A 21,148-nucleotide genomic window follows, 5' to 3' on the forward strand; every position below is an offset into this window, starting at 1 on the left:
GATTTGGAGGCTGTCGCTGCGGGGGGAGGTGTGGTCTGACCTCGCCGTTGTCCCCGACCGCCTCCACGGCGGAATCCACGGCCGCCACCGCGTTGAGAAGTGTTCTGCGGTGCGTGGCTGGCAGCACGTGTGGGACCGCCCCTTCCTTGGCCACGAAAGGAGCGAAACAAACCCGTTTGCTGGCGCTGGGTCGAAAGGACTTGGCCGTGACCCTGGAGTCCTTGAAGCGCTCCAGCGCGTGGTCCGCCTTGTCGCCAAACAGGCGACTGCCATCGAACGGCATGTCCATCAAAGCATTTTGGACATCTGCCGAAAAATTGGCGGATCTCAGCCAGGCGTGGCGACGAATCGCCACCGTCGTGGACATCGCCCTGCCCAGCGAGTCGGTCGTATCAAGACCACACCTGATGGAATATCTTGCTGCATCTCGGCCTTCAATCATAGCCTGGCCGAGTTTCGCCCGTACCTCCTGCGGGCATTCAGGCAGCAACTCCGCGACCGTATCCCACAGAGAGTGGGTGTAGCGGCCCAAGAGGCATGCGGTGTTGCAAGACCGCAGTCCCAAACTCAGGGACGAGAAGACCTTCTTTCCATACTGGTCGTACCTCTTAGATTCCCGGTCGGGCGGGGCCGACGGGAATGCGGTCTGGGAAGTTGAGGCCTGGATCACCAGACTCTCAGGGGTGGGATGGGTGGACAGGAACTTGGGGTCGTCCGGACATGGACGGTGGCGTCTGGCCACGTTCCTATCAACAGGCGAACCTGAAGCGGGCCTGGACCACGTGCCCAAAAGAACGTCTGTCAAGGCTTCATTGAACGGCAGCAGAGGCTCCTGCGGGCATGCCTGCGGTTTGAAGACCTCGGTGAGGATGTTAGTCCTCACGGCCGCGACGGGGAGCTCAAGGTGTAAGGCCTTGGCAGCCCTCATCAACACCACTGAATAAGCAGCCCCAGCCTCCGAGGCCACGGTAGGAGGCGAGACAAAACCAGGGTTAGGAGAGTCGTCCAGACCACTGGCGTCACCCAAATCACCTGTCCAGTCCACGTCATACTGACACTCGCGTGACAGAGGGTCCTCAGACCCCTCCCAACCCTCACCGTATTCTACATCATCCCCGTATTCGGAGTCAACAATGTAGACCGGCTCCTCAGGGCCCATGGGCCCCATCGGTGTCGGACTCGGCGTCGGCCGACGCCGGTCCGACTCCGCGTCCGGAGTCGGAGAGGGAATGGGGGTGGCGCCGCCCGGAGCCGGCGCCGGAGCCCCGACGGCGCGCGGAGGCGGCACCACGGGTTGCCCCGATGGAATCGGCGCCCGAGAGGCCGGTGGACCAGCCGGCGTCGACCCCGAAGGACCCAGCGGCGCCGGGGCCGGAGCCGCCGGCGGGGCCGGACGGGACCACCGGGCCCGCAGGCGCCGTAGGCCCCGTCGGAGGAGACAGCGCCCTCATGGCCATGAGGAACTCCTCTATCTCCTCGCGCGCCGTGCCCAGGGACCGTCGGGTATGGAGCAGGCAGCGTCGGCGACCCACGCGGAGCCGCGGGGGTGGGGCCACCCGAACCCCCGGCCGCATCGCGCGAGCGTCGGGGGGAGTCGGGGGTACGATGACGACGCCCCGACTTCTTGTGTTTCTTACCTGAGGAACTAGAGGAATGGCGACGACTTCCGGAGCGCTCGTGGCGGCTCCGCGACCGCTTCCGCGACCGCTCCCTCGACCTCCGGCCGGACCGGGACCGCTCTCGACGCGGGGCCGACACCAGGAGCTCCGAGGCCACGGTAGGAGGCGAGACAAAACCAGGGTTAGGAGAGTCGTCCAGACCACTGGCGTCACCCAAATCACCTGTCCAGTCCACGTCATACTGACACTCGCGTGACAGAGGGTCCTCAGACCCCTCCCAACCCTCACCGTATTCTACATCATCCCCGTATTCGGAGTCAACAATGTAGACCGGCTCCTCAGGGCCCATGGGCCCCATCGGCGTCGGACTCGGCGTCGGCCGACGCCGGTCCGACTCCGCGTCCGGAGTCGGAGAGGGAATGGGGGTGGCGCCGCCCGGAGCCGGCGCCGGAGCCCCGACGCCGCGCGGAGGCGGCACCACGGGTTGCCCCGATGGAATCGGCGCCCGAGAGGCCGGTGGACCAGCCGGCGTCGACCCCGAAGGACCCAGCGGCGCCGGGGCCGGAGCCGCCGGCGGGGCCGGACGGGACCACCGGGCCCGCAGGCGCCGTAGGCCCCGTCGGAGGAGACAGCGCCCTCATGGCCATGAGGAACTCCTCTATCTCCTCGCGCGCCGTGCCCAGGGACCGTCGGGTATGGAGCAGGCAGCGTCGGCGACCCACGCGGAGCCGCGGGGGTGGGGCCACCCGAACCCCCGGCCGCATCGCGCGAGCGTCGGGGGGAGTCGGGGGTACGATGACGACGCCCCGACTTCTTGTGTTTCTTACCTGAGGAACTAGAGGAATGGCGACGACTTCCGGAGCGCTCGTGGCGGCTCCGCGACCGCTTCCGCGACCGCTCCCTCGACCTCCGGCCGGACCGGGACCGCTCTCGACGCGGGGCCGACACCAGGAGCTCGAGCAGCTTGCGGGACCGCTCCCGCCTAGCCTTACTCGTCAAGGCCCGGCAGTCGACGCAGGAGTCCACGTCGTGGTCCGGGCCCAGGCACCGGAGGCAGAGTCGGTGGTGGTCCGTGACCGACATCGTGTGGTCACACCCATCACAATTCTTAAAACCGGGCATCCTACCGGCACCTTAAGAGTAGATAATCAAAAAACTATGGTCAAAAGACCGGAGTACTGCTCTTCGGATCTGTGCTAACTGGCGCGGAAAAAAGAAGAACTGACGTCAGCGCGCGGAGGCGGCGTCTATATACTCCAGCGACGTCATCACGGCGCACGACGCCGACGACGGACGCGGAGCCGCAGGGGACGCCTGCAGACGACGCCTACCGACACGCAGGGGTACTGCTACGCAAAAGTTTCCGGATCCAGACTGACGCCTGGGGATATTCTAAGGTAAGGAATCTAATACTAACCTGTTTCTTTCAGATGTCCTTCTTTGGATGAGGAGCAGGTGTAGGCGAGTCCAGTGGTAGTTTTTTTAACTAAGAGTTAGTCGACCAGTGTTTGGATCCTTAACCAGAGTCTTTTGTGCAGGGTCTGGATGAAATAAGTACTCTGCAGGAGGCAGATCCTATGGTGCTGAGGGCTTTTTTGGCACCGAGCTGTGAGCTTCTTTTGGCTTTGAAGCTTGTTGTTTGGCAGTGCATTTAGCCGGGGAAGTATGTGCCTTTTTCGCCTACGATAATTTTTTGGGTTCCGATGTTTTTCGGCTGTGATAGGTTTTTCGGATCCGATGATTTTTTCGACTCCTAAGCGGGTCTGCTTGCGTCAGAGTGTGGTTTCGGTGCCGAGGAGCTAGCACTAGGCTTCAACGGCGATTTTTTGGATGCCGTTGTGGAAGTCGACAATGGTATCTTTTTCGGTGCTGGTAGATGTGCGCCGGCACCGTGGGCAGGCTGACTCGGGCCCGAGTCGCCTGAAGGCGTAGTGAGCTTCTTAGCCGAGCCCAAAGGCGGGGCATTAGAAGCAGTGTCTCGGTGTGCGCCCGAGGGCGAGGGTGTGACCGAAGCCTTTTTGGAATGTGTCGAGGAAGGGTAGGGGTCGACGTTCTTACTTACGACCCTCTGTGCCGGAGTGATGTCCTCGACTACGGAATCTTCGGCCTCGGAGTTGCTGTCGACGCCATGTTGTTGTTCTGGGACGTCGACGCCCTCTTGGAAGATGTTCTCGGAGCTGATGAACGAGCCATTGTTCTCCGAGCTCTTCGGTCCCGGATCGTCTTCTTGGAGCGTTAAGAGGCACAAGCGGAACAGTCTCTGGCCTCGTGCTCCGGTGAGAGGCAAAGGTTACATACCTCATGTAGATCGGCCTTCGACGACGACCGGAATCGAAGACTTCGGAATTGAAGAGTAGCGTCGACTGGAAAACGCGCTCAAAACACACCGGGATTTCGCAGGAGCAGGTTCGAGGGAAGACAGGCCTGTAGGGCTGGGGCCAAGTCAGTGGGCGTCGTCCTCTTGTTAGCTCTGCACGTCTTCTCGTCCTTCTCTTCTTGTGGTTGCTGGATCGAAGGAAGGAAAGTTCAGGGTGCCTCTAAATACTAAATTTACAGGTGTTACAGGTAGGTAAAGGGCAGGGACCAATGGATCCCTTCCCTGGGGTGGGTACACCCCCTATTCTGCCCCTCTCCAGTGGGAGGGGGGCAGGAGCCTGTCCCTGGTTGGCTGGGTCCCTCCATCCTCAAGATGGCGACGACTCGAGGGTGTGCTTCACGTCGCCTCCCCACCTTAGGGGTGGAGGTGGCAGAGGTGGGGGACACATCTCTTCCTCACTTGTTTTTCCCACCGGTTCTCCCACCTAAAGTGGGGGACAAGTTGCGTAAAGCAGCAAATGGTCGAGAGGCCCACAAAGGCGGCATGCCTTTGAAGCTTCTCCTTCGTGAACCCTGCCGATCCTGGGGGAGGAGGCTTGGCACCTCGTCCCAGGATGTGCATTGTTTCAGGCCCCCGAGAGCAGAAAGCTCTTGACCCAGGGGTCCAGAAAAATGTCTGGTGGTGGCAGCCTAAGCAGCCACTCAGTCAGGTCACTAGAGGTTGGTCGAGTTTCAATGGGCATCTTTAAGAAGCCCTCTGTGGTGCATTTTACATTAAATCCCATACTGCCATTAGTGTGGGTTTAATGTGCTGAGAAGTTTGGTACCAAACTTCCCAGTCTTCAGTGTAGCCATTATGGTGTTGTGGAGTTCCTAATGACAAACTCCCAGCACCATATAGTTTTTGTGGCAGCACTGCACTTAGTGCCCAAGAATGGACCTGGGTACTGTAGGGGTACAAGGCTCATGCACCTGTACCCTCACCACTGGCATAGGGCACCCAGCTAGAGGGGGGTGACTGATGTATGCCAGGGCAGTGGTTTGTGGGCATGGTACACAGATGTGTGCCATGTCAACTCCACTTTGTTCTGCACCAAGACACACCGCCTGCCAAGGCAGTGTGTGAGTGTCAGGGTACAGGGCCTCTAAGGGTGGCACAATAAGTGCTGCAGCCCTTGGAGGCCTTCTCTGGTCACAGTGCTATGGGTACTTGTGGTACCATTTACCAGGGGCTGACATATGGCCGGAGATGGCAATTGGGTTTAGGCTTTAATGCAGTTTTAGGGAAGGTACATAGGCCCTGGGTACCGGATTAGCAGGAGCCCAGGGTGCACACAATCAAAGAAAATCAGCAATTCAGCAAAAAGTGGGGGCATACCATGCAAGAAAGAGGGCACTTTCTCACAATGAAGTTGCCTTTTCAGACACCCTCTCTTCTCAACAGCAGGCTGCTTTATCTCCAGGCCCATTCTCTCATCTCTCCTGCAACATTAACTGGTGTTCTTTTCCTATACAAAACATCTTTCTTTCACCACTTACACAATGCTTTCAGTTTCACTCAAATCCTCCTCTTTTACTTGGTCTTCTTCCTGTGTCCCCATCACTATTGGAGTCTTCATCTGCATCTGCCCAATGCTGAAAAACAAAACATTGTTGGAATAGCAGTAGAGTTGTTAAATCTGGGACCTTTCCACTAAAAGATAAGCTTGATTATCAGTACTGTGAATAACTAAGCATCACCATAAAACCACCATGTATCCTGGCTGTCAATGGGCTCAGAAAACTCACGATACATTTACTTTAGTTAGTGTACAACACCTCATGTTATGTTTAACTAACAGGCTAATGAAAATCTGGTGCATAGCCACACTACTGGAATATTTCTCAGTGTGACTGATAACATCTTCTGTTCTGGATGAAGAATGATATCATGGATGGATGCTGCCACATAGTGGGGATGATTTGTGCGCCTTACAAATGAGTGTAATAAATAATAATATTAGAAGAAAGACTGGTTGTATTTTCTAATAAGGTCATCTTAAAAGGTATATTGAGTCAAGTACATTGTAAATATATGGGCATAGATGTAATGAGAAACAAAATATTGGACATTTTCATTGTCGTCAATGCAACAGAAGTAATGTGATCAAACGTTCCTAGACCAGTCATCAAAATCCTAGATAGGATATCAAATTGAAGCATTATGCAACATCAGCAACTGAACCTGTGTTCTACATACAAAAGTGCCCTGTGGTAAGAAGTGACCAGGGGCAAACATGATTAAGAATAACTGAACACAAGTCTGATATTATAAGCACAAATTTGGAGTAAACCATTACACACCACAGCCACCAATACAAGTACAATGCAGCCAAATTAGAATTCTATGTATGTGAAAGTGTAAATGTGCCCCTTTTGTGGAAGGAGGAATTAAAACATTACCAACAAAGAGAAACATGGTAGATTTATTCTTAAGAAATGGCATTCAAGTAGAATACAGACAACAGATTAACGAGGCACTTGCTTCTAATAAAAATAAACTCCATTCTAAATTAGACAGTGCAGCCCACATCCCTGGCAAAGCTTAAGTTACAATTTGGTTGACCCTATTGTATTATCTATATTCAGCTCTTTATACTGCTTGACTAGGTTGGGAATCACTCAGATTTGCACAGAATTCCTGTGTCTCCTTTGGAGTACCTGCTTAAAAGGGTGCTTGACTTCTGAGGGGCATGTCTGGTGAATCTATCTCGTCGGTTGAAGGTGCAAAACTCAGGACTGGTGGGCCACTCCGGTAGTGGGTCTCAGCAATGCTGACGTCCCTCAGCAGCTGCTTGATATCACTAGAGTCCGAACTGGACTCGAACAGGCTTGGGTTGCTACAAGGGGTCTGGTACCACAAGTATAGGTGCAGGGCAGCTCTGGTTGGTCATGGCGTCTTCTCATTTGGTGGAGAGACGGATCTGACCTTCCAGAGCACAGTGACCTCTTCCTGGGCAGCTGCTACATCAGTATGACCAAAAAGTGGCAGCACAGTAAACCGGGCTCTGTTTTGGAGCCTTTGGACTGCAGGGGAGTAGCTCCTCTACTCAAAGGGAGATTGCTGGCAAGTTGCAAAGGGCTTGCAGTCTACCGGCGCTCTTGGTAGAGTTTCAGCTGCAGAAAGGGTCGGTTTCTTCAGGATTGCCTAGGCTGGTGCAGGCAGGCAGTGTTTGGCGCCAACAAGTCCACAGCAAGCCTTCAGTTCTTGTTTTTGCAGCTCTACTTTTTCCTCCTCTTTTGGGTCTGTCGAATCAGAGTTCCCGGCCTCAGGGGTGGCAACCTAAAAACTCAGTTTAGGGGAGTGATAGGTAGTAGCCAATGAGCTGCTTGCCTTCAGGGTGACCACATTCCCAATATGATCACTTCCTGTGGGAAGTGGGCATATCTCTGTGAGAAAGTGCCCTCTTTCTGCATGGTTGCGCACACTTTTTGCTGAATTGCTGATGTGATTTACTGAGTGTGCCCTGGGCATCTGCTAATCCGGTACTCAGGGCCTATGTTCTTTTCCTAAAACTGCATTGAAAACAAAACCCAATTGGCATCTCTGGCCACAGGTCAGCCCCTGGTAAACGGTACCACAGGTACCCAGGGCACTGTGACCAGGGAAGACCTCTAAGGGCTGCAGCACTTATTGTGCCACCCTTAGAGGCCCTGTACCATTACACTCACACACTGCCTTTGCAGGATGAGTGTTTTGCTGCAGAACAAAGTGAAGAGTGAACATGGCACACATCTCAGTGTGCCATGCCTACAAGCCACTGCCCTGGCATAGATCAGCACCCCCTCTAGCTGGGTGCACTATCCCAGTGGTGAGGGTACAGGTGCATGAGCTCTGTACCCCTACAGTGTCCAAGTCCATTCTTAGGCATTGTAAGTGCAGTGCTGCCATTAAGAGTATATGGTGCAGGGAGTTTGTCATTACAAACTCCACAGCACCATAATGGCTACACTGAGAAGTTTGGTATCAAACTTCTCAGCACATTAAACCCACACTGATGCCAGTGTGGTATTTAATGAAAAATGCACACAGAGGGCATCTTAGAAATGACTCCTGAAAAACGACCTACCACTAGTGTCCAGGCTGAGTGGCTGCTTTCAGCTGCCACCATCAACCATGTTTCTGGACCCCTGGGCCTGTGGCTCTCGGGGACCTGAAACAATGCACATCCTAGGACGAGATGCCAAGCCTCCTCCCCCAGGATGGCCAAGGTTCATGAAGGGGAAGTTTCAATGGCTTGCCACCTTTGTGAGCTTCCCCAGGCCACTTGCTGCTTTCAGCAACTGGTCCCCACTGGTTCTGACCCCAACCTTTGATGGGAGAACCGTGGGGAACAAGTGAGGAAGAGAAGTGTGCCCACCTCTGCTAACTCCACCCCTCAAGTGGTGGAGGAGAGGTGAAGCACAACTTTAAGTTCCCGCCATCTTGCAGATGGGGGGACCAAGCCAACCAGGGAAAGGCTACTGCCCCCCTCCACTGGAGGGTGGCATAATAGGGGGTGTACCCACCCCAGGGAAGGGATCCATTGGCCCCAACCTTTTACCTACCTATAACCTAACTAAATATAGTATTTAGGGGCAACCCTGAGCCTTGCTTCCTCAGACAAGAACCTGCAAGAAAAGAAGAAGGACCGAACAGCTGTGAAGGCGCCAACAAGAGGAAGACGTCCACTGACTTGGCTCCACCTACTGGCCTCTCCCCACCTCGAACCTGCTCCAACAAAATCCCGGTGTGCCCTGCAGCCAGCACCATCGACAAACCCGGAGGACCTAAAGACTCTGTCTCCTGTAAACACCAGATTTGTTCAAACAACATACGCAAGTTCCACAAAGATCGCCCGGTCTGCTCCAGATGCCCAATGCCTGAGTTCGAGTGGCCCAACACCACGAGGAGGTCCCCCCCGGCGATCCTGACCCGAGATTAGGCGACCCCTGACCTGCCTCCAGCAGACGCCTGCAGCCTCAAGCCGGAAGGTCCCACAAACCGCAACCAGGAGCTGGTAAGAAGATCCAACCCTAAAAGGCACCCCTGCACCCGACGCCCCACTGTCTTGGGTGACCCTACCGACGGTGCCTAACCAGCCCCAAAGATCCCAACTTCCCTCTCCAAGTGGTGGTTGCACCCAGAAGACCTTTGTTCCCGAACCTGCAGTGCTTTTGCAAACCGGAGACTACCCATTTAAAGCTACAGGGCTTCAGGCGCTAAAACAGCACTCTGCACTCAGCCACCCCAGTGCCTCTGAGGGTGCATCTTTTGTGCTGGCCTAAACCCCCATTTGTCCTGAGCATATGTCCAGGACCTTTGCTCCCACAACTCAGTGGCCTGCTCGTCAGCAGCCACCAACCACCAACCGGAGGCCCCCTATCTCCCATTGGATAACATTGGGCCTTAGCACTCTGCAACCGGCCTCCCTAGTGCTGCTGAGGGTGTACAAGAGTGCATCCTTGACCCTGGGGGACCCCTGAGTCTACCCCCAGAACACCAACTCTTATAACAAAGTACTTATCTTTAAGCCGATAACATGGACTGTTTTTCTATGAAAAGTTTTAAGTTTGGAGTTGGAAAACCTAAAGAAATTCTTTAAAATAGCACTAACCAACAAAAACTCTTTTACTTACCTGTTTACAGTATATGTCCCAGTGTAGTATAGTATAGTTTCTTACATGTCGGTGTAGTTTTGCAGATTGAAGACATTCCAGATTCACTATGCTGTGCATTATTCCCCCTTCTAGTGGCTGGGTCTGGAATTGTAGTCTTTTTTCTCTTTTTTTCGTGGCCCAGGTGGGCGTCGACATACCACCATTTGGTGTGCTTCATGACGTCAAAGTGCTTCCTCTGGAAGCTTTCACCTTTGGTCGCCATCTTCGGATTATTTTTTCTTATTTTGTGTTATTCTTGTTTTCCTCTTACATTCTAAAGTCTTCTTCATCTTTTAATCCCTTTCCTCCGGTCTCATCTTTCTGGCGGAGGAGGGTGGGTTCGCTAGTAAATCCAGAAAATCTTCAAGCTGTGAAACGACACAGACAGGTAAGAAACTATACGTTTTGCAGCGTGAATCATTCTGGATTCACTATGCTGTGCACAGACTTTGTAACGGTTTTTACTTATTGTGGGGCCTGGGTGGAAGATGAGCACTGGTTACTGAATATGTGTTGTAAGACCTTCTGTCCCACTTGCGCTTCTTTGTTCATTTGGATATCTACACAGTAGTGCTTAGTGAACATGTGCACTGAAGACCATGTTGCAGCTTGGCAAATGTTTTGAATTGGTGTGTTAGCTAGAAATGCAAGTGTTGCTCCTTTCTTCCTTTTTGAGTGAGCATGAGCTGCTCCTTGTAATAGTTGCCCAGCTTGTTTGTGGCATAGTTGTCTGGCTTGTGCAATCCACCGAGCAATGGTATTTTTAGTAACTGGTCGTCCCAAAAAACTGCTGGCGAAGGAGACAAAGCATTGCTTTGTCTTTCTGTACTCCTTTGTGTGAGAAAGTGCCATTTTTCTTGCATTGGTGTGGTTAGGTTTCAGGGGGCATCTCTAAGATACCCTCTGGGGTGCATTTTACATTAAATCCCACACTGGCATCAGTGTGGGTTTAATGGGCTGAGAAGTTTGATACCAAACTTGTCAGTCTTCAGTGTAGCCATTATGGTGCTGTGAAGTTCGTAACGACGACCTCCCAGGACCATATACTCTTAATGGCATCACTACACTTACATTGCCCAGGAATGGCCCTGGGCACTGTAGAGGCACAGGGCTCATGCACCTGTGCCCACACCACTGGCATAGGGGACCCAGCTAGAGGGGTGGCTGATTTATGCCAGGGCAGTGGGTTTGTGGGCATGGCACACAGGGATGTGTGCCATGTCGACTTTTAGTTCTGTACCTAGACACTCAGCCTGCAAAGGCAGTGTGTGGGTGTCAAAGTACAGGGCCTCTAAGGGTGGCACAAAAAGTGCTGCAGCCCTTAGGGGTCTGCTCTGGTCACCATGCCCTGGGTACCTAGGGTACCATTTACATGGGGATGACAGGTGGCCAGAGATGCCAATTGGGTTTTATTTTCAACACAGTTTTAGGGAAGGAACACAGGTCCCGGGTACCTGGTTGGCAGGAGCCCAGGGCACACTCAGTCAAAGCACATCAGCAGTTCAGAAAAAAGTAGGGGCATACCATGCAAGAAAGAGGGCACTTTCTCACATTGTGTGATTGGTTTCCCGTGATATGTTTTCTTGTTCCACCACGCTATTTCCTGGTGCACTGCATGTGTGACAACCACTAGATCTTTCTAACTACCTGTTGCCTGTGACCATTGCTGCTGTATCCATTCCTGGAATCGTCTCATGTGTAGCCGAATATTTCGGACTAGGTGAATGCAGGACGCCATCATTCCCATCAGCTTGCTCACCATCCTCATGGTCAGATCTTGCCCCTAGCGGTAGTGACGTGTTTCCTTTAGTATCGCCGATGTTCTCTTCCTGCTGGGGAACACTTTGGCCTGTATGGTGTCGATCTCTGCCCCTAAGAATATCTTTATTTGCTCCAGTTCTGTTGACAATTTTTCCCAATTTATTGAGAAACCCAGTTGTGTCAGTGTCCGTATGACCTGCTGGATGTGTTGTTTGCATTGGCTGTACGAACTTGCCTTTACGAGCCAGTCGTCGAGATAGGGGTATACGTGTATTCCTTGCCTTCGTAGGTTTGCTGCGACAGCTGCTCATCATTTTGTAAACACCCTTGGTGCGGATTTGAGTCCGAATGCCAATACTGTGAACAGGAAGTGGCTTTGGTTGATCACAAACCTCAGTAGACATGTGTGCTTGTGGTTGATGGGGATGTGTAAGTACGCATCCTTTAAATCTATAGTTGCCATGTAATCCCCTTGTTGTATTTGTGGTATTACCTCTTGTAGGAAAGTCATTTTGAACCTTTGAGTCTTTATGAATGTGGTCAAGAACCTTAGATCTAGGATAGGTCTTTGTGTTTCGTCCACCTTTGGCACGAGGAAGTAAGTTGAGAAGACCCCTTTGTGCCTCTGGTTATGCTGCACTATCTCCATCGCCTCCTTGCTGTGTAGTTCTTGCGCCTCTAGTCGCAAGAGCCAGAGTTCCTTCGCAGAGTGTGCCTTGCATCTTGGTTTTCTGTTTGGAGGTTGTTTCTCTAGCTCTATACAGTATCCGTATTGTATGATGTTTAGTATCCATTTGTCTGTTGTAACCTTCTTCCACTCCTGGATGAAGTCTCTTATTCTGCCCCCTACTGGTGTTGTGTGCTCGAGGTACTGTTTGTCGTGGAACATCCGGTTGCTGCTTTTATCCTATGTCCTTGTGCCCACCCGAGGTGTTGCTAGGGTTGGTGTTAGCTTCACGGTGAAGTCACTAGGAGGGAGGCTGCTGGCCTCTTCGTGTCTGACCACGTCTGTTTGCACGCCCTCGAAAGGACTGTCCCTTGGGCTGGTACTGCCAATTCTGCTGCTGCTGGCCTTGGTTGTTCCATTGATAGCCTTGCTGAAACGTTTAGTGCGATGTGGTAGGTACGTTGCCTCCCCCCCACCACCTGGTCTTGCTGGTGTACCCCTTCTCATCCCTCTGAATTGCAATGCTCCCATGGACCTTGCTGTCTCGTTGTCCTTCTTGAGCGGCGTTAACTTGTTATCAACTGGTGTGCCAAACAGTTGCTCCCCATTAAAAGGTGTGTTCAGGATGTTGCTTTGCACCTCATGCTTGAATCCAGAAATTCTGAGCCATAGGTGTCTCCTCTCGGTCAGTCCTGTCATCATTAGTCTGCTGGATGTCTCGGCAGCATCCAGGTCCGATTTCAAACACGTGTTCGCCATGCTTTTGCCCTCTTCTACCAGGTGAGCTGCTCTTTGTTGGTACTGGTCTGATAAATGCTGTAGGAGTTGCCCCACCTCCTCCCAGTGCTGGTATGCGTGTCTGTATATCAGGGCGTTGGAGTTAGCGATGCGCCACTGGATTGCCGCATTTCTCTCCACCTATCTCCCTGTGAGATCCATCCTTCTACTTTTTGCTGAAGTGCTTTTTCCGCTGCAGGATGCTCGCCTTTTCGTCCTCGAGCCTCCTCTTCTTCCTTTCCATCTTGGAGGCAAGTTCGGTGTCGAGAGTTGGAGCGCTTCGCTTCGGGGCTGTCGAAGTAGATGTTCGCCCTTCTTTCCTCGGCACAGAGGTGTTCTTTTCGAGGGCAACCTTCGACGACCTGGACTTTCGCCGTCTGGGAGTCCTTTTTGAAGGATCCGCTCGGCTGACTGTTCTTGGTTGCGGTTTCCTTCCTCTAGTGTTTCGGCGGCAATGTTCCCTTTGAGGACTTTGCTTCACACCTGCGAGTGTCGCTCGGGGCTTTAGCTTCACCCTTTCAAGTGTCGCTCGAGTGTCTAGGGGTCAACAACTCCCTTACCTCCTTTGACGTCTTCTTGTGGACCTAGACGACCGTGCAGTCCTCTGGTCCTTCAGGGAAGTTGTATTCCTCTCCACTGGAGAAGCCCAAGTCTCTGAGCGATGAAGGTGGCCTCTGCATGTTGTGGTTTACCCTCATCTGCCTCTTTCTTACTCTGAGGGTCTTGGGTGTGAACGCTGAGCACACGTTGCAGTCCTCGCTCTTGTGGTCCAGTGGCAGGCAGAGGTTGCAGACTGGATGCTGGTCCTCCTGGGCGTATTTGTGGTGGCAATTAGTGCAAAACTTGAAAGGTGTTTTGTCCATTCTCGCGCTCAGGGAGTCCCCTGCAAGCGTATTCTCCGTTGAACGTCGAGATCTCAGGGGAAAACCTTCTCCCTCGTCGTCCTGGTTACCTGACCTGTAGTCTGGTGTAATTGAAACTTTGATTTTTGTTTATTTCTTCTCTTTTCTTAGATTCCTCTTCTAAAACCTTGGAACTCTTCGGTAACGATCCAGACCCAATGGCGGAAAAAAATATGAAGATGGCGACCAAAGGTGGGAGCTTCTGGAGGAAGCACGTCAACGTCACAATTCCAGACCCAACCACTAGATGGCGGAATAATGCACAGCATAGTGAAACCATAAAGATTCACGCTGCAAAACCAGGTATACTACACTGTGAAAAAAAGTAACGCGAAAGTAATGTACTCGTCATTTTACTAAAAAGCCCATTCAAAGTATATGTACTGTATTTACAAAGCATTGCATAGGTTATGTTACATGAATTTGTAACATGCACAGATTCGCACGAGTGTCCAGCGGAGTAAGAAAAATGGACATTAAGCAAAGATTCCTCTTAAAAGCCACTGGGCCCTGAATATTACGCAGGGCGAGAGGAAGGGCATTCCAAGCAACAGCAGTCTTCAGAGCACAAGAGCTGCCCCCAAGCCTCTGATGTTTAAAGCGAGGAACCTGAGCGAAGCATAGGGACTTAGACCGCAAGGGTCGCAAAGGAACATAAAAGGAAAAACGTTTCTGAAAGTAGAAAGGACCACTACTGTGAAGAACACAATGGGCCAGAACCAGTGATTTAAATGTAACTATCAATTACGGGGAGCCATTGAAGTGAACACAACTGATGGTGGACGCTGTTCCTAGCCGAGATGCCCAATAGAAGTCTGCCTGCCATATTTTGAACCACCTTGAGCTTTTTCAACAGGTAGCCTGGAATACCAACATAAAAGGCATTGGCGTAGTCCAGCCGAGACAAAATCAGTGCACAAGTAACCGTTTCCCACGCCGCCAGGGGTAGGAGAGGAAAGAATTTTCTTCGGGTTTTGAGTAGACCGAAACAGCCAGCTTCTTAATATGCTTCGAAAAGTAAAGACCCATCAACCACACCCCCAGATTTTTAACAGGCTTCCCTGTAGAAATGGGCAAGGGGAACTCAGGTGGCCAGAGAGAATCTCAGAAGTTGGAAGAACATTTCCCAAAGAGGAGAATCTCTGACTTCTCTTCAATTCACTTGAGTTGTGCATTCGCCATCCATTTGAAGATAGAAGAGAGACAGTTTTGGACCGGAAGAACAGAGTCCACGTTTTTGACCCAGGGGAAAAGCAGCTGGATGTCGTAGGCATAGGCCATTACCTTGGCCCCCAAAACCTCAGCTAGATATATTAAAGTTGTGACATAAATATTAAAAAGACGGGGACTAAGGGAAGACCCCTGGGGGACTCCAGTTGTCACTGACTGAGGGGAGGACGACAGTGGAAGCCGAATGTGCCTGACCCGCCCCTCCAGTAAGCCAGCCCTAGACAGCGCCCGACACACCAATCCCAGCAAGTTGCACAAGAAGTTAATTTAACAATACTGTAAGTCAAAACAAAGTGCATATACAGTTGCAATTTAACCGTATTACAACTGTATATTTGCTGCAAAGTATTTATCACTTACTTGTGCCAGGCTTTCTTGGTTCTAGGAAATAAAATAACAAAGAATATTTTTATACAAAAACAATTGGTCTAGAGTTCAGTCCTTGAGTGTGTGAATTCATTTGCGGACTGAGTGTGTAAAACAAATGCTTAACATTGTCCTCTGATGAAGCCTTACTGCTCAACCACACTACCACAAATAGAGAGTGAGGTGCTATCCACTTTACATCTGCCTACTTTTGGGTTCCACTGGACTCTGTGCACACTATACCTCACTTTGGTATAGTATATACAGAGCCAGCTTCCTACATCAAGTGCAAGTCATTGTTTTTTTAACCTTAATTGCTTCAATAGCCAACCCCCTAGGCTTCACAACTACAATACACTCTACCTCATACACACACAGTTACTCTATCAGCTACTTTCCATCTTCCCTTTGAATAAAAAGAAGCACTTGTTTACAACCCAGACGAAAATAAGAGCAATGTGCCTTAACCCCTTCGGTGCTCATGACGGAATGGTTCCGTCATGAGCACCGTTGCTCCTGACTGAATGGAAGGAACCATTCCCTTATGAGGACAGGGGCACGAAATCCCTCTGCTGTAAACAGCAGTGGGATTTCCATTTTTTGGGGGCCTCAGGAGGTGGGGAAGAACTTCCCCAGCCTCCCGAGACCTTACCCTGGTTTTCAGTGTAAAGACGATCGCGCGCATGGCACGCTGTCGTCATTACATTGAAAACGAAACTGAAACTTTTAGTGTTTCAGTGCTCATGGGGTTCTCTCAGCCTCCCCCCCCCCCCCCCCGAGTACTGAAACACTTGGGAGAGGTATCGTTGGCAAGGGGAGTTTCCCCTTTCCAATGTCCAATGGTACCCTTCCCTATGTATCCCTACTTGGGCGGAGCTGGAGAAGCAGAAAGCCCACTACAAACCAGGGATTTTTTTTTTATTGATGTTGAGGCTGCCCAAAAAGGACAGGCCAATACCCCCCAAGAAATGTCAGTCTTTCTGCCCCCCGACCCCCTCCCCCCATCCCCCCAGGGTTCAGACAGGGGGAATAAGCCCACTAAAAACCAAGGATTTTTTTTAATGATGGGGTTGGGGCTAGCCAGAATGGGCATGATAATGCCCCCACCCCAAAAACTATTCCCACAGATTTCTGCCCCTCCCCGGAGGCATAGTGCGGCAATAGCAACATGTGTGAGGTACCATTTTTCTCGCAAGACTTTGGGGAACACTAGGTGGGTGGAATTGTGTGGATCCAAGCAGATTCCAGAACTTTCCACCACAGAAATGTGAGGAAAATGTGTTTTCGGACACATTTTTAGGTTTGCTACGTTTCCCTAGGTGCCGGCAGAGCTAGGGTTTAAAATCTACAGCTAGGCACTTTGCAAAAAAAGGATCCTTTTTCGCTGTGAAAATGTAGTGTGTCCACGTTGCGTTTTGGGCCGTTTCCTGTCACCGGCACAAGGCCTAGCCATACCAGTGAGGTACAATTTTTCTCGCAAGACTTTGGGGAACGCGGGGTGGGTGGAATTTTGTGGATCCATGCAGATTCCAGAACTTTCCACCACAGAAATAAAGACATTTTGTTTTTTCCTCTTTTTACAAATGTTTAGTTTTGCAAGGGATTCTGGGTAATAGAACCTGGTGAGAGCCAGTCAAGTCACTCCATCCTGGATTCCCCTGGGTGTCTAGTTTTAAAAAATGTATAGGTTTGCTAGGTTTCCCTAGGTGCCGGCAGAGCTAGTGTTCAAAATCTGCAGCTAGGCACTTTACAAAACAAGCATTTGCAATGCAATAGGTCTCGCATTATTAAAGTTTAAGCTATTGGCATTGCTAATAATAATGCAGCACCAATAGCTCAAACGTTAATAATGTGAGACCTATTGCATTGCAAATGCTTGTTTAATGAGGGCCCGGCAGCTTCCAGAATAATAAAGTTTTGCAAAGTCAATGAAAAAAGAATTGTCAAAAGGCTGGAGGAGACCAAGGCCAGACCAATTGGCTATGCCAATGCTTGCTTGCTCTTCCCTGCCGGGGGTTTCTATGAGAATCCCAGCGTGTTCTCTATTGTAATCTGCCTCCCTGTATGCATCACCAAGCAGGCCGCGGGCCCTGGCCTCTGCAGACCGCGTTCATCCATGGAACTCGATTTGCATGAATGAAAGAGCATCGCGCCTATCATCGAGCCAGGACCTTATGACCTCAGATATCGTTCTGTCGATAGCAGGTAGAATGTCACGCGCGGCACTCTGCCAGGAGGAATCCATTAAACATGCCATGGCGCGTGCCCGCCAGTGGTCACATCTGGCGCGGCACAGGTATGGACTGAACACCGCAGTGCACTCCGCAACCTCCCCTGGAAATACACCGCTTGGGTTCGCCTTACCTTACCCCTGGGCCGGAAGTTGGAGGGGACAGCCCTCCCTGCTCAATGATGCATAACATCTGGATTCCCGGGTGCCACCTGACTGTGGTTTCACTCGGTCACCCCAAGCGTCGTGGGGAAGGGGGGGGGGGGGGGGTTTCAAACAGAGGAGGGTAATTCAAGCCTGGAGAAGAGCAATAAAGCGGCCGTTGCCTCCCACAACGGGTCCGGCGTCTGTGATTTACAGTCACTGGTTCCCAGTGTGCTTTGCTCCTCTGGATGTTATCCACCATGAGCAGATTAGATATTAAGATTGCGTCAGTTTTCCTGCACCTGTACGTCTTTTACGAGCAGTGGCTTTCGACACGACAGTCTGCTCGATAACTCCACGAGTTAACGCTCACCACTGACATCTGCTGTGATTTGGTCATGAGCAGTGCTTAAAATGTGCATGCCCCTGGGAGGTGCTCGGTTTCCACTCTGCTTTAATTTGAAATAGAGAGTGTCAGTACTCCTGGGGAAGAAGTAAAGGGGAGAGTACATGCACTCTTGGGTCGCAAACTGGTACTCTGGGACAGTTCGCACCTGTGCTTCTATATTTCCATTTGAAGGGCGGGTGTTGCATTCTAGTCAGCCTTTTAACCTTGTGCTAGTCAGCCTTTTAACCTCGCTCTAGTCAGCCTTTTAACCATGTCCTAGTCAGCCTTTTAGCCTTTTGAGGTCAGCAAGTTGTACTCCATGGCATCGGTCATTAGTAACATTTGTTTCTGCACATGGGTCAGAGTAAAAGTGCTCTGTTCGTCGTCACTGATGCGCGGTGTGAGCGAAGCTGGTAATTAATTTATAATGTAATGGGCGTATAAAGCACACGGCTCATGGCTGCTATAACCAGAGCGTCCCAGTGCTAGGAGTCTGTGCAGAGAATCCCCTGGCAGATAAATGGAAGCAGTTTAGAAATTCCTTCAGAAAACACCTGTTATTTGTCAAATGTGCTTCTGTTCATCTGCTTCCGCTCGGAAATGACTCGGGCTGAGCAGCTACTGCTTCCCGGTCTATTCCGTGATATCCCAGAGACGGATTTTATACAAAAATAAACAGAAAAGGTCTGCAAGAGTTTACCTCAGTTTTGTGAATAAATAAACTGCGCGCACCTCAGGCTCCCGCCTCTGCGGGCTGCAAGCGGCTACAGAACAAGAGCCTTGCGCCAAGGACTTGGTATTTGTAAACTCGAGATGCGTTTATTCATAAACTGGGCACCTCGCTCACCTCCACAAACCAGTTGACAGTGGAATATTCTGCAGATTTTAGTTCTGAACTCCAGGAGTACAGCATCAATAGCAAGCGGGAGCAAGGAAACAAGAGATGGCTAAATAGAAATAGAAAATCCCCGCCGGGCCGCCGCGCTGCCTGCGACGACCCGGAAGCGGTTGGGAAGCCGGCCAATCACAGCGCGGCCCCAAGTCCCGCCCCATCGCGGCGAGAGGGAGAGAGAGCTGCCCGAGGAGCCACGAAGGCTCCGCATTGAGTCGCGGTCCCGAGATGGGGGACCGGGTGAAGAGCGGCCGGGCGCATGGGGAAGGCGGGGCTCTCATGTGGTGAGAGAGCCCCGCAAAGCGCTACCGCCGCCCGAGATGCTGATCCGCCGCCGAGCACCGCCAGAACAGGTAAGTGTGTTGAGTGAGAGGAGGGGTGAGTGGGGGTGGGGTGTACGCGTGTGTGTGTGTCAGTTTGAGTGTGTTTGTGCGTGCGTCTGTCTGTCTGTGTGCGCGTGTGTATGTTTAAGGGGGGGTGCGTGTGTGTATATGCAGTGTGTGTATGGCTTTCTTTGTGCGCATGCGTGAGTGACGACGTGCGCGCTCACGAGGTCGAATCTCGGCCTGCAAATGCACGTGGCACTTTGCTGTACTCATTCCCCGAAAAGTAACAACATAAGTTGTCTCGCTAGACGCAAAAGCTTTGCTTTTGCTTACGTCTAGCGAGACCTAAAAAGGGTCAATTTACACTGTAAAAATAAAGTGTGTCCACGTTGCGTTTTGAGCGGTTTCCTGTCACGGGCACTAGGCCTACCCACACAAGTGAGGTACCATTTTTATTGGAAGACTTAGGGTAACAGAATTGTAGAGCAACTGTTATTACCTATTGACTTTCTTTCATTTGGAAGGCAGAAATATATTGAATGTGTAAAAAAGAAGTCATTTTGAAAAATGACAATTCTCATGCTAGTATGAGTACTCACAATTTCAGAAATGTGCAAATATCTACTGTTTCTAACCTCTATATTTTGTTCCAATTTCAGAAATACATAGGTGTCTTTTATACAGATTTTTCCATGTATTGATTTCCTCAAATTAATTGCTATATACCCGGTACATAATAAAAAACCATTGCAGGACGCTGCTCAGTTATTGGCTCTGGGTTCGTCGTGTTCTTGGTGAACCTACAAGTCCTATATATCCCACAACCAGAAAGGTCCAGCGGATGTAACGGTATATTGCTTTCAAACAGCTGTCATAATTAGAAGAAGTTACAGGTGAAAACGTGGATACAAATGTCTTTTTTTTCCAACTAATTAAAAACAATTCCTATATTCAACGGGGAGTCTCGTTCGGATTGCAGACGCCGCAGTTTCGCTCTGACCGCAGCTGACCGTGGTGCCTAGCAGTTACAATAAGCAAGGCACCACGCAAAGCAAGCACCCAGACAGCGATAATCACAACAGCGCTGTGAGAAAGTGCCATCTTTCTTGCATTGGTAGGCCCCCACGTTTTGCTTAACTGCTGATGTGCTTTGACTGAGTGTGCCCTGGGCTCCTGCCAACCAGGTACCCAGGACCTGTGTCCCTTCCCTAAAACTGCGTTGAACCTAAAACACAATTGGTATCTCTGGCCATCTGTCAGCCCCTAGTAAATGGTACCCTAGGTAACCAGGGCATGGTGAACAGAGAAGACCCCTAAGGGCTTCAGCACTTATTGTGCCACACTGACATCCACACACTGCCTTTGCAGGCTGAGTGGCTAAGTACAGAACTAAACAAAGAGTCGACATGACACAAGTCCCTGTGTGCCATGCCCACAAGACCTACTGCCCTGGCAAACCTCAGTCACTCCTCCAGCTGGATGCCCTATGCCAGTGGTGTGGGCACAGGTGCGTTAGTCCTGTGCCCCTACAGTACCCAGGAGCCTTCCTGGGCACTGTAAGTGCAGTGCTGCCATTAAGAGTATATGGTGCTGGGAGGTCGACATTACGAACTCCACAGCACCATGATGGCCCCACTGAAGACTGAGAAGTTTGGTATCAAACTTCTCAGCACATTAAACCCACACTGATGCCAGTGTTGGCTTTATTGTAAAATGCACTAGAGGGCATCTTAGAGATGCCCACTGAAACCTAACTTACAATCCATGTCAGGACTGAGAGGCTGCTCCACAGCAGACATGTTGCTGAACCCCTGGGTGGAGAGCCCTCGCTCTCCTGGGCCTGCAACAATG

At 51.3% G+C, this 21,148-nt stretch overlaps 1 protein-coding gene across 3 annotated transcripts in view; it reads right to left on the reverse strand.

The window, feature by feature from the left end:
* Positions 1-21,148, reverse strand: part of KMT2B (lysine methyltransferase 2B) — a 1,130,837-nt gene that overhangs the window by 168,297 nt on the left and 941,392 nt on the right. For all 3 annotated transcript variants that reach the window (XM_078655415.1, XM_078655416.1, XM_078655414.1), the window contains exon 28: positions 5,475-5,570. In XM_078655415.1, the coding sequence (XP_078511541.1) occupies positions 5,475-5,570 (96 nt within the window). The remainder of the gene's footprint in view (positions 1-5,474; positions 5,571-21,148) is intronic.

Source organism: Lissotriton helveticus, chromosome 7, assembly GCF_964261635.1.
Source record: "Lissotriton helveticus chromosome 7, aLisHel1.1, whole genome shotgun sequence".
NCBI lineage: Eukaryota > Metazoa > Chordata > Amphibia > Caudata > Salamandridae > Lissotriton > Lissotriton helveticus.